The sequence below is a fragment of the Amphimedon queenslandica genome, unplaced genomic scaffold (genome assembly GCF_000090795.2).
Source record: "Amphimedon queenslandica unplaced genomic scaffold, v1.1 AMPQUscaffold_13423, whole genome shotgun sequence".
Lineage (NCBI taxonomy): Eukaryota > Metazoa > Porifera > Demospongiae > Haplosclerida > Niphatidae > Amphimedon > Amphimedon queenslandica.
In genome coordinates this window covers 98,824-113,279 of record NW_003546341.1, presented here as the reverse complement: position 1 = coordinate 113,279, position 14,456 = coordinate 98,824, and the positions used below count along the sequence as shown (strand labels likewise).

Below are 14,456 nucleotides of genomic sequence, written 5' to 3'. Positions count from 1 at the left end.
CTTTTTTCATTTGTTCATTTTCTTTCTTCAATTGTCCACAAGCTACAGCTAATAGTGTCATGTGTTTAGTATCAGCAGTGTGTTCATGTACATCTTTACGTAATGGCTTATCATTACAACCAGCCCAACTAAACACACAATCTACTGGCTCTAATGGACACTTATTATCAATATGATACTCGAGATTAAATCGTGGCATAGTAGTAGAAGCACATTTATTAGGACAAGTAACAGGATAGTACCAGCATTCCTCATAATGATCCTTTGTAATAAAGAGGAACGTACCAATTTCCCCACAGTATTGGCATAGAACTGGACGCTGAAGACATTCTCTATCTTCATGATACTTAAGATATCTGCGCTGCTTTCTCTCTTGACATTCTTTATATTGACACTTTACTTCTTCATATTGACATTCTCCTTCTCTCTTTTCTTTATTAAGATGAGTAGACATATTCTTCAATTCTCCTTTCCATTCACATCCTTTCTCCTTATTACTGCAGTAGACCTCCAATCCATTGATAATACGTGAACACTTCTTATCAATAAATGATTGATATTCCTTGTCTTTACACATAGGACAGGATCCATCACCAGCTTTCACTCTCTCAATACAAGACCCACAGAAATTATGTCCACAGCAAGTCACCAGATGAGGATCTGTCAAGATATTAAGACAAACTGGACACTCTATCTCAATGTGTTCAGGTACTTCTTTAACGAATGAAAGCTCATCTTTGCTGAACCGAGACATGTTTAAAAGGGAAGGCACTGAGACTGTTATGACAAGTAACCAAAAGAATGTGCATAAGTGAGCCAGTCAGTCTATTTACCATATTTGGAAATTTATATTAAGTTTATCAAAATTTGCACATTCAATTAAAAAATTAATTAATTCTTACCAGAAACAAGCGTAACAGGGTAAAAAATATTCCTATAATTGATTTCACCACCTTGCAAGTACAACTTGGTCATTACTAAGACTTATAGAGGTTCTCTCTACCTTATAATGCTTCTAGAAAAGTCTTTAGACAGTATCTCTATGCTCTCTTGCTGTTAGAAAGCTCTTAGCTTTGTCCCATCTGTAAGCCGCCATTTTGTTTGCCGTGACCACACCCACTCACGTAAAGGAGCGTGGGCGGGTGGTTGCTAACGCTTGTTATTTCTCCAATACAACGTGTATAGAAGAAATGTAAGTGTGGACATACAAATAAATATATATATATACATAGCGCGAGGGTGAATTCAATTATAGGAACGACCTGGGGGCTTCGCCCCCAGGTCGTTAATAAAGACTAGCAAAATAATGCACAGTACCATTTATTCATTACTTTGTAAAAATTACAACAGTCCCTCTATAAGGATCCATTCTTTTTCTTCTAATTACTCCATGTGGAAAACGCTCACAGCTGGTGATGGTATCAAGGACATCGTGAGGTAATTCTTTATAAGTAGATTCAGTGTCTATGATTAATGGAACATCTTCATCCTTATATGTTGCATATATTTCAGGAAGATCTGGTTCAAATTTATCAAATTCTCCTTTATGAAATGCTAGCAGAATAAAGAAATTCGGAAGATCATTTTTTAGCTTTTTTCTGATTATTATTCTAGCTGACATGTGTCGTCCATGTGGGCCAGTATAGAAATGAACAGCCCCACTTCCACTTTTAAGATCAATTGGTAATGATGGATATGATGAATCAGGACAATGAGCTTGATCTTCAAAATTTGCTTTTGTTGTCGCTTTTAATGCTTGGACTTCATCTTTTAATTTCTTGTTTTCTTCCATTATTTTCATATTTTCTTCTTTCATTTTCTTATTTTCTTTTTTTATTTTCTTGTCTTCTTTTTTTATTTGTTCATTTTCTTTCTTAAATTCTCCAAAAGTTACAGCTAATAGTGTCATGTGTTTAGTATCAGCAGTGTGTTCGTGTACATTTTTACGTAATGGCTTAACATTACAACCAGCCCAACTAAACACACAATCTACTGGCTCTAATGGACACTCTTTGATATGATCAGTGACACTATAATATCGAGGCATAGTAGTAGAAGAACACTTCTTGGGACAAGTAACAGGATAGTACCAGCATTCCTCATAATGATCCTTTGTTATAGAGAGGAACGTGCCTTTTTCCCCACAGTATTGGCATTGAAATGGACGATGAGGACATTCTTTATCTTCATGATCCTTAAGATATCTTCGCTGCTTCCTCTCTTGACATTTCTCATATCGACACTTCACTTCTTCAAATTGACATCCTCTTACTCCCTTTGCTTTCTCAAGATGAGTAGACATGTCCTTCAATTCTCCTTTCCATCGACATCCTTTCTTCTTATTGCTGCAGTAGACCTCCAATCCATTGATAAAACGAATACGTTCCTTGTTAATTATAGATTGATATCTCTTCTCATTACACATAGGACAGGATCCATCACCAGCTTTTACTCTCTCAATACAAGACTCGCAGAAGTTATTTCCACAGCAGCTCACCAGATGAGGATCTGTCAAGATTTGGAGGCAAATTGGACACTCTAGCTGTACATGCTCGGGCAGTTCTTTAACAAACGTAAGCTCTTCTTTGCTAAAGCAAGACATGATATTCAAACAATGAACGGGCCAGGGAAAACAAAGGTAGCAGCTCTATAACTTTCATGTGACAGTTATTACAGTAGACATCCCAATTTAACCACAACCAGGACACCTGTATATATCATAATTTTATTTTTAATACTAAAGACTTTTGAAATAAGGACAGTCAAAAATAAGGACAACAAGTACATTACAGCCCACCATTCACTATTCAACTTTGTGGTTACTTTGATCTTATGGCAACTCTGTTGCCTGAAATAGAACTCAGTTCTATTTCAGGCAACAGAGTTGACAATACATCAAAGTAACCACAAAGTTTCTTTCAACAAAGTTGAGTAGTGGATGGTGGGCTTAATAGTTACTACATGTGTCATTCACATAGACCAGTAATGAACTACTGCATTTTTTGCTGTAATACCAATTGGTAATGGATGGATATGATGAATCAGGATAACGTACAGAGGCAATTTTTAAAATCAATTTTAATAGCTAATAACTTCTTGTGCCAAAAACTAAGTTGTTTAAAAATAAAATTCAAATTGCGACTAAAAAAGCATGTAAACTCTAGCTAATCTAAACAAATTGTAATACAAGTAGTATAAACTATATCCCTAGTGATTACTCCAGATGGAATATCATCAATGCCAGTGATGGTATCCAGCACATCATCAGGTAATAGCTTATCAGCAGCTTCAGTGTCGTCTAAGACTTTAAACGGATCCTTAAGCTCCTTACCTTGAAAATGATATTTGATAGATAAATTAGGAAGCTTTGGATTATATCTATCATGTTTTCCTTCATGAAATGCGAGTAATAGTAGAACAATGTTACGGCAAATAGTTTCTGCTGCTATTACTCTGGCTGACATGTGTCGTCCACTTGCACCAGTATAGAAATGAACTGCCTTACTTCCACTTTTGATTTTGATTGGTAATGATGGATATGAATCAGGATAGCAAATGCGATCTTCAAAGTTTTCTTTCACTTTTGCTTTTATTGCCCTGACTTCTTTTTTCATTTTCTTGTTTTCTTCCGTTATTTTTCTATTTTCTTCTTTTATTTTTTCATTTTCTTTTTTTACTTGTTCACTTTCTATCTTCAGTTGTCCACAAGCTGCAGCTAATAGTGTCATGTGTTTAGTATCAGCAGTGTGTTTATCTACATCTTTACGTAATGGCTTATCATTACAACCAGCCCAACTAAACACACAATCTACTGGCTCTAATGGACACTTATTATCAATATGATACTCGAGATTAAATCGTGGCATAGTAGTAGAAGCACATCCTCTAGGACAAGTAACAGGATACCAGCAACACTCTTTATAATGATCCTTTGTAATAGAGAGGAACGTGCCTTCTTCCCCACAATGTTCGCATTCAAACGGACGTTGAGGGCATTCCTTATCTTTATGCCTCTTCAGATATCTACGCTGCATTCTCTCTTGACATTCCTCATATTGACACTTTACTTTTTCATATTGACATTCTCCTTCTCTCTTCTCTTTATTAAGATGAGTAGACATATTCTTCAATTCTCCTTTCCATTGACATCCTTTCTCCTTATTACTGCAGTAGACCTCCAATCCATTGATAATACGTGAACACTTCTTATCGATAAATGATTGATATTCCTTCTCTTTACACATAGGACAGGGTCCATTCCTAGCTTTTATTTTCTCAATACAAGACCCACAGAAATTATGTCCACAGCAAGTCACCAGATGAGGATCTGTCAAGATGTGGAGACAAATTGGACACTCTAGCTGTACATGGTCAGGCAGTTCCTTAACAAATGAAAGGTCTTCTTTGCTAAAGCAAGACATGATATTCAAACTGTGAAGGGCCCTAAGGAATAGCTACAATATTACTCATGTGACTGTAATCAGAAACCACTGACCACCCATCTGACCACAACTGAAGTAAGACACCTCTATCATATTGCAAGATAAAATGAGAGACAAAAAATAAGGCCGAATTGTCACTACTGACATGCATACCAATATTACAATGCAAAGTAGGCAATTTATAAATTCTGATAAAATAATGATTATGTGGAACTAACAGAGTAATAAAAGAACAAATAACAACTACAGATTACTCTGATGGTATTTTATTATCAGTGACACAGTGAGGAATGATATTTCCTTTTCAATATTATTTCTTGCAGGTTCTTCATAAATAGAATGAAACTCTGATGTGCAATAAATTCTATGGACTTTCAAAAAACTTTTCAAAACCTACACAAAAATAAACAAGTATGAGATAATAAATGATTGTTTTATTGCTGCACACCTCAGCTCTCTTTTGACAATAGTCAGAATGAGGAATGTGACAATACTCTCTCCTAATGTTACCAGCATATCTTGCATATACTGCAGAGTAAAATAACAGGAAGTTTATAAGGATAAATTTTATCATATCTACACCCTCTCTCTCCCTTCTTTCTTTAGCAATACAGCAAGCAGTTAAGATAATAACTGTAACAGAAAACCTCTCTCTCTTTCTCATGACTGACCACTCCATGTCTGTCCTAGTATGCTCATATCAAGATCAAGTAGGAAATGTTCATCATTCGTTCCGAAACTACATCAAATCACAATAATTATACAGCAATAAGATTAACTTATATATATCATGTACTTGTGTCCTTCAGTGTGTGCTGGTGTTTTATGTGTCTCAGTTAATAGTATCATATCATAGACATTGTTAGGATTGATGGTTAATGAAGATGAGGACTAAGATAATAATGCAAAAAATAGATAGTAATAAAAAAATGAGCCAGTATCTCATAGTAGTATGCAACTATGCAAAACATTTTGTATTTACTACTCTGCAATATAAAATTATCTCTATTAAGAATAATGTAACAATTCTGGTCTTAATTTTATTTTAAGCATACAGTGTAAGCAAAGTACCTCTAAGGATTCTGTGGTTTCATTGATAAACTTGACTGCCCAGTCAGCACTTTGCTTCTCATTATCTTTAGCCTTTGGGTCATAAATAACACTAAAAATAAACAAAAAATAACTTTAAAAAGGAATACTACACCTAATTACTCGTGAAAGAATATTGCTAGCTGGAATTCAGCATTGTTTTGAATTTTTCCTTCACAATGCTTGTCTTGCAATTCCAGCATAGACTCAATGTGCTCCATTGTGTGGTAGTGGCGTTGCGGCTCACCGTAGCGGCTGTACAACCATTCCCACCACTTCAGTGCAGGCCCATCGCCCAGTCCTAGTCTTGTACATAGCTCCAACCATTTCCTTTGAGCCATTTTTTGTAGCCTCATTAATATTCATAAATTCTTAATTAAATTATTTATTCATAGAGTAAAATACCGTAATGTTCCTAATTATTGGGACGTCACATTTTCTATCGATTGGCGGGAAAAATTACGCGGGAGTGTGCAGGTAGGCATGGCTACCTCACCTTTGAACAGAAAGAGAAGCTACTCCTCGTCTTCTAGCACTTCCAGCGGCACCAACTCCACGAGCAGCGAAGAGATACATCTCCCAGTTCCAGAAAGCATCAAACTAGACGATAATTCTCCATCATATAATGAGGAGAGAAGATTTTTAGAGAAAAGTAGTACCTCTACCACTGATTCTGATCATGATAGTGTTAGTGACTGGGAGCCAGAGAAGAAGAAGCGGAAAAGGGCACTCTATGATGATAACGAGGGGAAGAACAAGCCGGAACCATCTTATAGTACCTTTTCTTTGAAAATGATGGTGAGGGTGTGGCTTAATTATTAATTAATAATTAACTTAATTTATTTTTGATTTTCAATTTTCATTACTTGTGACTTGTATTGTATTAATATTCATGTCCTTATGCTACGTAGAAAGTTTGAACTGATTCTGACTTAAATTTTTCAAGTTACGACTATTTTTAGAAAACCTCAAAATTTTGAAAAAATCCCTGTACTATAGCCCATGGTTTTTTCCAAAAAATGGCCAAAAAAAACACCCCCATTTTTATTACATTTTCTGATACATATTGATGTCCTTATGCTACGTATAAAGTTTGAGCTGATTCCGACTTAAATTTTGGAAGTTACGACTATTTTTAAAAATTGGCCAAAATCTGAAAAAATCCCTGTACTATAGCCCATAGTTTTTTCTGAAAAATGGCTAAAAAATCACCCCCAATTTTTATTACATTTTTTGATACATATTGATGTCCTTATGCTACGTAGAAAGTTTGAACTGATTCTGACTTAAATTTTTCAAGTTACGGCCATTTTAAAAAATGGGCCAAAATCTGAAAAAATCCCTGTACTATATATAGCCCATGGTTTTTTCTGAAAAATGGCTCAAAAATCACCCCCAATTTTTATTACATTTTCTGATGCATATTGATGTACTTATGCTACGTAGAAAGTTTGAATTGATTCCGACTTAAATTTTTCAAGTTACGACCATTTTAAAAAATGAGCCAAAATCTGAAAAAATTCCTGTACTATAGCCCATGGTTTTTTCCAAAAAATGGCCAAAAAATCACCCCCAATTTTTATTCCATTTTCTGATACATATTGATGCCCTTATGCTATGTAGAAAGTTTGAGCTGATTCCAACTTCAATATTTCAAGTTACGACCATTTTAAAAAATGAGCCAAAATCTGAAAAAATCCCTGTATAGCCCATGGTTTTTTCCAAAAAATGGCCAAAAAATGACCCCCAATTTTTATTCCATTTTCTGATACATATTGATGCCCTTATGCTGCGTAGAAAGTTTGAGCTGATTCCGACTTAAATTTTTCAAGTTATAGCCATTTTAAAATGACATATGATCATGTGCTATAAAGTACATGCTTAATAATACTGTATACTTTTACTGATAAAACTTTCCTCCACACACACACTCTCTCTTCTCTCCTCCCCTAAGGCTAGTATGGGCTATAAACCTGGACTAGGTCTCGGGAAGACTCACACTGGCATTACTGCTCCTATTGAAGAGTCTCTACAGAAAGGACGAAGGGGGTTGGGTCTTTGTCTGGAGGGACTGGAGAAGGAAGACGTCAAATGGGAACAGGAAGAAGTGTGGCTTAAAATAATTAATACAATATTGACATATATACATATTCATGTACATCTATTTTATGTAATATTTAGCAAATCTTAACTTTATTTTAAATATACATGTACATGTACAGTACATGTAGTTTAATGTTCCTGTAATCTTGTATTGCTTTATGTACATGTACATGTATTGCTAATATAATAGGAGCAAGATTTAATGTTGCATATTGCCAAGAGTACATAATATAATAAGTATTAAGTATCATGTACTCTTGATATTACTTATACATGTTTATGTATTTATACTGTGCATGTACATGTATGTGTATTAATATGTCCATGCTTCATTATTTCCTGTTCCTGTAGGTTGATTGTCATCAGGTTCCAGTATGGCTGCCTCCTTGTGAAGAACCAGTACTGACTGACGACGATATACATGAATGGATCACCATTGGAGCAGTGAGAGGGAGAGAAGAAGATTATACTTTACTCTTCTCTTTCTCTCTCTTTTATAGAGGAAGACGACAATTGACGATGAAACATTATACTGTGATGAAAAAGTATTAGAAAAGATCCTACAATCCAAAGTATATTCATATTGCTATTATTATTATTATTATTATTATTATTATTATTATGATATTGTCATGTGACTGTCATGTGATCTGCCCCCGCAGACTGTGTTTGATTCTCTTGATGATAAAGAGTTTCTTGAGGCAAGACAGAGAGCTAATCCTTTTGAGACGATAAAGGGAGCAATATTTCAAAACAGGTAAGAAAATATTGAAATAATAATAATTAATACTTTATAAAACTGCCAACTGGCAGTATTTACCGTAGCATTTAAAATTGTGAATATATAAATCTGATTCTCTTTCTTTCTTCTGTAGAGCTGCCATGAAGATGGCTAACATTGACTCAGTCTTTGACTTCATGTTCACCAAAGGAGTTAGTAACTGCCTCCATTATTTTAATAATCCCCTCCCCCTCCCTCCCTCTCCTAGTTTAAACTATCTCCTAATGATGTACTTTATTTTGCTGATATCTGCGCTGGTCCTGGTGGTTTTTCTGAGTATGTATTCTGGAGGAAGAAATGGCATGCTAAAGGATTTGGAATGACATTAAAAGGTACACATACATGTATTTATAGACATTGTACATGTACATGTACATACATATTACCTAACAGTTCACTTTAATTGTGTGTTCATTGTACATGTATACTGGTAGAACCCGACTCCGGTTTTGATTTCAAACTGGACAGTTTCATTGCTGGTCCTTGCGAGACTTTTGATCCTCATTATGGTGTGGGTGGATACTCTGGCAACGGTGACATCACAGATCCTAATAATTTAGAAGAATTCCAGTCGTACGTACTACAGAACACAGATAATACCGGAGTCCACTTTGTAATGGCTGATGGGGTAAGGCTTAATGTATATTATATATGTACATGTGTATTTGTCAATATTGTATTTATTTAATGTATAAAAATGACCCAGTTATCTATCACGTGTATTATGAAATATCAAACATGTCTGGTACATTTAAATATACTGAACTACAAAGAGAAACAGACTAACATGGCAAAGAAGTTGATATCAGAAATGGTTGCTGTCAGTGGCGTAGCCAGGGTTATGATGGTGGTAGGGCACACTATGGACAAGTGAACTTCACATACAATTTATAGACAAGAGAACAATCAGAACACTATGACAGTTGGTAGGGCATGTGCCCCACTGTGCCCTACCCTGGCTATGCCACTGGTTCCTGTTACTTTTCAATAGTGGAACACTATAATGATTAGTTAACATGTGTACTTTATTAATTATTGTTTTTTTTTTTTAATAATGAAAGTCCTTTCGGCCTCCTGAGAGGCCTACAAAAATTGTAGCGCCGACGGTGTTTCACGTCGTCGTTACGGGGTATTGGGGTAAGTTTTCAATTAGCAATAACCACACCTCGGTAGAACCTCATTGGTTATGGTACTGCCACTGCGCAAAGCTGAATGATGGTGGAGACAGGCTGCTCTTATATACACTTATTTTTGAAAAAGCACTTGTGGGTCGCACACTAAACTGGCTATGAATCTCATTATATGGTTATGAATCTCATTATATGGTTATGAATCTCATTATATGGTTATGAATCTCGTTATGTGGTTATGATTGTGGCTTCTCTTCCTCTTTGGTCAAATAGGCGTGAAGTGGCTCCACTTTAGAAACACTTGACAGCTGCAACCAGAGAAATGCATCAATTAATTCATTAACAGACTGGTGTATGTAAATGGCCTATTTGTTAAAATTTGGCAAGAGAAAGCTAGGTCAGTTGTACCTACATGCATAGCCTCAGAAAGACAATAGTATTTTTACAATACTAGATGCCTTCATGGTATGAAGCAACCTCTAGTGTTAAGGATACTTGTTCGAAACCTAGAAATTTTTTCTTTTGCAACATCTTGCTTACAAGATCAAAGTAACCACAGATGCTGTTGTACAATGCTGATTTTAAAAATAACAGGATACTGAAAAGAATTGAAAGTATTATGGTGATTGCTTTGGGAAAGAAATGTTATCTTTATGTACTATCATAACTTCCTTTAGTCCGCACTACAAGAGCTTTGAATTTATTTAAGGTATTGCCCACTTTTTATGTCTAGCTGACCTTCTTTAGTCTTTCTCTCCACCTTCTTCATTTTGTTTTGTTGTTTCATCTGGTCATTAGGACTCTCTCTCATCACTCATTCACTGCCTTCCCTTCTCCTCCTCCTCCTCTACTTTGTTTTACATTCTCATTCATTAATGTAAATTCACCTTTACTACTGGTTGTTATAATAAAGGAAAGTACTATCATAACTTCCTGTAGTCATGAGACTTTAGAATATTCCAAGAGGTCATCAGGGCTATCTTTCCCCAGGCTACTCTCATTCTTGTTCATTCCGACTTCTTCATTTTCTCAGTTATTGTTCATTCCTTGCTCTATCTTCATTTACTATCTTCTACCTTTATCTCTCTTCATTTTTTGTTCTTGCTTTACGTACACAATTTTATTCTTTTCTTGAAATGGCAACCAAACCATCTTCATCTTCTTCTCCTGGTCTCCTCAAACTGGAGGAACAGCTCACCTGTCCTGTGTGTCTTGACCACTATACCAACCCTAAGACTTTACCTTGTCTACATTCATTCTGTGAGCACTGTCTGGAGGGATTACCTCTGGATAAGAAGAATGAGACCTATTACCTCTCTTGTCCCACTTGTCGTCATTGTACAGAGTTACCAGAAGAAGGAGCAAGAGCCTTTCCTGTAGCATTCACTCTCAACAACCTCAAAAAGAGATACAGTCTAATGAAGAAAGTAGCTGATCCACAACAGGTCACCTGTGACAACTGTACTACAGCTAATGCCACTGAATACTGCAAAGACTGTAATCAATTCCTTTGTACAGAATGTATCTTTACCCACAAGAAATGGGCTCTTTTTGCTAACCATCAACTGACAAGTCTTGATAAAGTGACAGCCTCTGATGTCTCTTCTATTTCTCAATTGCTAGCTCCAGCTAAACAGGAGGCAACCCTCACTTGCTCCACTCATAACAAGAAAATGAAGCTCTACTGTGAAACATGTGATAGTGTTATATGTCGTGATTGTACAGTCCGTACTCATAAAGACCATGAGTATGACTTAGTCTCTGCCAGTTATACTAAACACTGTCGAGAACTGGAAGGTTCTCTTAATCCGGTAAAAGGGAAAATTGAAGGACTCAAGAAGGTCCTGTCTGCTCTAGTAGAGAGAGAGGGTGAGATCAGAGAGAGAGGAGAAGGAGTCTTAGAAGAAATACATGAAATGGTAGAGGAACTGACTGAGCAGGCAAAGAGGGTCACTGATGATAAACTAAAGGTGCTGTCAGAGCAAATGAAATCAGCAAAAATGAGTTTGAGTGTTCTGGAGGATGTTGAGGATTATGTGGAACAGAGCCTGATGACAGGCAGTCCTCAACAAGTCCTGGGGTCTAAGAAACAGATGATGGAGTGTATGAGTAAAGTTACTACAGAGATCAATGTGGAGGAGTTACATCCAAAGGAAAAGGTTGACTTTGTATTGAGTAAAGATATCAAATCGCTACATCACATTGGAGATATTGTGACCTACTCATCTACTGCACTACAGCAGTGTAGAGTGAAGAAGATTGATCGTATTACACCTGCTGGCAAAGCAGTTTTGTTTTCACTATCGATAGAGGTACCAGATTCATCTCTTTTGTGTGTTCCCCTCTCTTCTCTGAGGTGTAGTCTAGTACCAGTTGGTAAAGGTGATCAACCCATTCACACTACAGTCACTACCACCAGCACTGATCCTAGAGTGTATAGAATACAGTGTAACCCTTCAACCAGTGGTACTCATACAGTAAAAGTTCAAGTATATGATGTACATCTTGAGGATACCTCACTAGTCATCCCCTTCAATCCTTACCTTGATAACATCACTCCAGTACGTACTATAACTGAGCTTAAAAATTCCTGGGGAGTTACTGTAAGTGATGATAATCATGTTATAGTAACTGAGTTTTGTGGTAACTGTGTAACAATACTGGATAGAGAAGGAAAGAAGGTGAAATCATTAGGAGGGGAAGGAGGAAGTGGTAATGTCAAGTTTTCTAATCCTCGTGGTGTAGCCATTACTCCAGACAAATTCATTTTTGTATCTGATAGTCACAGGATCCAGAAGATAAGCATGGATGGAGACCTTATAGCATCAGTTGGTGAGGAGGGCAGGGAACCACTACAATTCAATAATCCTTCTGGTATAGCCATTTCTCCTATAACAGGACAGGTTTATATTGCTGATATGGATAATCATCTTATACAAGTCTTGAATCCTGATCTAACCTTCTCTCGTGTATTTGGTAGAAGAGGATCAGCTAATGGACAGTTACAGTCTCCACGTGGCATTGCTATTGACAGTCAAGGATTAGTGTACGTTGTTGATAGTTATAATGATCGCATTCAGAAGTTCTCTCCAGATGGAAAGTTTGTGGGTCAATTTGGTACTGAAGGATCTGGTCCTGGACAGCTTAACTGGCCAACAGGTATAGCAATAGATGCTGCAGTTACTGGTCTAGTTTATGTTAGTGAAAGGGGCAATCATCGTATATCAGTCTTCACTAGTGATGGTGCTTTTGTTAGGAAGTTTGGAAGTGAAGGCAGAAGTATTGATCAGTTTTATAATCCTTATGGATTAGCATTTGATAACGATGGATTGTTGCATGTTTGTGATAGTAATAATAGTCGCCTCGTTGTTTATTAGATTAATTTTTTTAATTTTAATTTTGAAATGATTTTTTTTCATTAGTTTTTTAGACATGCAGCATATTCATGTGATGTATATACCTGTAAGTAAATGCAGTACACCAACCTAAACCATACCCTCCTCTTGATTTTATAGTCAGGAGTCAGGATCGTAGTTTACTTTACTTCTGGTAATGAATATGATGGTATAGATCTATAAATCAGATATTGTTTCAATGGGTTAGAATTTGGCTATTTGAGAACTAGCAAACCTAACCTTTATTTACATGCTCAATCATACGTGGCCACAAGTAGTCTAGGCTTGAAGTGGCTCCACTTTAGAAACACTTGACAGCTGCAACAAGAGCCATGCATCAAATTAATTCATTAATATATAACAGACTGGTATACATAACTCACTGGCCTATATATAGTACTAGTACATGAATTGCCAAAATGTAACTAGATAAAGCTAGATTGTAAGTACATGCACAGTCTGTAGAAAGACAACTGGATTTTTACTATCAATGCCTTCATGCATATATAGAGCAACTTCTAGTGTTAATGCTAGCAGCTCAGAATATGTTGATCTTATTATAAGAACTTGTTCTAAGCCTGGAAACCTGTTCTTCTTTTGCAACAACTTTAGTTGCCATTTAAAAGATCAAACTGAGTAGCCACAAATCAGTGTAAATGCTATTGTACAATACTGATTTTACAAATAATGGAATCATAAAAAAGAATTAAAAAATTTTATAGTGATTGCTATGGGAAAGAAATGTTATCTTTATGTACTATGATATCATAACTTCCTTTAGTCACAAGATCTTTGAATATATTTAAGGTATTGCCCACTTTTTGTGTCTAGCTGACCTTCTTTAGTCTTTCTCTCCTCCTTCCACCTTCTTCATTTTGCTTTGTTGCTCATTTCGACTTCTAATTCATTTTTTATCCTTCATTCTTGCCCTATCTTCATTTACCACCTTCTACCTTTATCTCTCTTCATTTTTTATTCTTGCTTTACGTACACAATTTTATTCTTTTCTTGAAATGGCAACCAAACCATCATCTTCATCTTCTTCTCCTGGTCTCCTCAAACTGGAGGAACAGCTCACCTGTCCTGTGTGTCTTGACCACTATACCAACCCTAAGACTTTACCTTGTCTACATTCATTCTGTGAGCACTGTCTGGAGGGATTACCTCTGGATAAGAAGAATGAGACCTATTACCTCTCTTGTCCCACTTGTCGTCATTGTACAGAGTTACCAGAAGAAGGAGCAAGAGCCTTTCCTGTAGCATTCACTCTCAACAACCTCAAAGAGATATACAGTCTAATGAAGAAAGTAGCTGATCCTCAACAGGTCACCTGTGACAACTGTACTACAGCTAATGCCACTGGATACTGCAAAGACTGCAGTAAGTTCTTTTGTACAAAATGTGATGGAATACACAAGCAATGGGGCCCAACTTCTAACCATCGGCTGATAAGTCTTGATGAGGTGACAGCCTCTGATGTCTCTTCTACTTCTCAATTGCTAGCTCCAGCTAAACA

The 14,456-nt window shown here is 36.3% G+C and overlaps 2 protein-coding genes across 3 annotated transcripts in view; one reads left to right on the top strand and one right to left on the bottom strand.

The window, feature by feature from the left end:
* Positions 1–5,912, bottom strand: part of LOC105312645 (uncharacterized) — an 8,115-nt gene extending 2,203 nt beyond the window's left edge. Inside the window, exons 1-6 of one of the 2 annotated variants that reach the window (XM_011405452.2) lie at positions 5,655–5,908; positions 5,514–5,604; positions 5,239–5,333; positions 5,114–5,181; positions 4,891–4,970; positions 4,535–4,835 (exon numbers count right to left, since the gene is read on the bottom strand). In XM_011405452.2, coding sequence (XP_011403754.2) covers positions 4,686–4,835; positions 4,891–4,970; positions 5,114–5,181; positions 5,239–5,333; positions 5,514–5,604; positions 5,655–5,887 — 717 coding nt within the window. In that variant the 5' untranslated portion in view covers positions 5,888–5,908 and the 3' untranslated portion in view covers positions 4,535–4,685. Of the gene's footprint in view, positions 1–4,534; positions 4,836–4,890; positions 4,971–5,113; positions 5,182–5,238; positions 5,334–5,513; positions 5,605–5,654 lie in introns of those variants that run through there. The other variant, XM_019996075.1, reaches the window with a different exon arrangement.
* Positions 5,913–5,976: 64 nt separating this feature from the next.
* Positions 5,977–14,456, top strand: part of LOC100635482 (cap-specific mRNA (nucleoside-2'-O-)-methyltransferase 1-like) — a gene marked incomplete at its 3' end in the record, with an annotated part of 13,957 nt that continues 5,477 nt past the window's right edge. Inside the window, exons 1-8 of the mRNA XM_019996065.1 lie at positions 5,977–6,329; positions 7,486–7,638; positions 7,986–8,078; positions 8,135–8,206; positions 8,297–8,391; positions 8,510–8,567; positions 8,624–8,747; positions 8,850–9,043. Coding sequence (XP_019851624.1) covers positions 6,015–6,329; positions 7,486–7,638; positions 7,986–8,078; positions 8,135–8,206; positions 8,297–8,391; positions 8,510–8,567; positions 8,624–8,747; positions 8,850–9,043 — 1,104 coding nt within the window. The remainder of the gene's footprint in view (positions 6,330–7,485; positions 7,639–7,985; positions 8,079–8,134; positions 8,207–8,296; positions 8,392–8,509; positions 8,568–8,623; positions 8,748–8,849; positions 9,044–14,456) is intronic.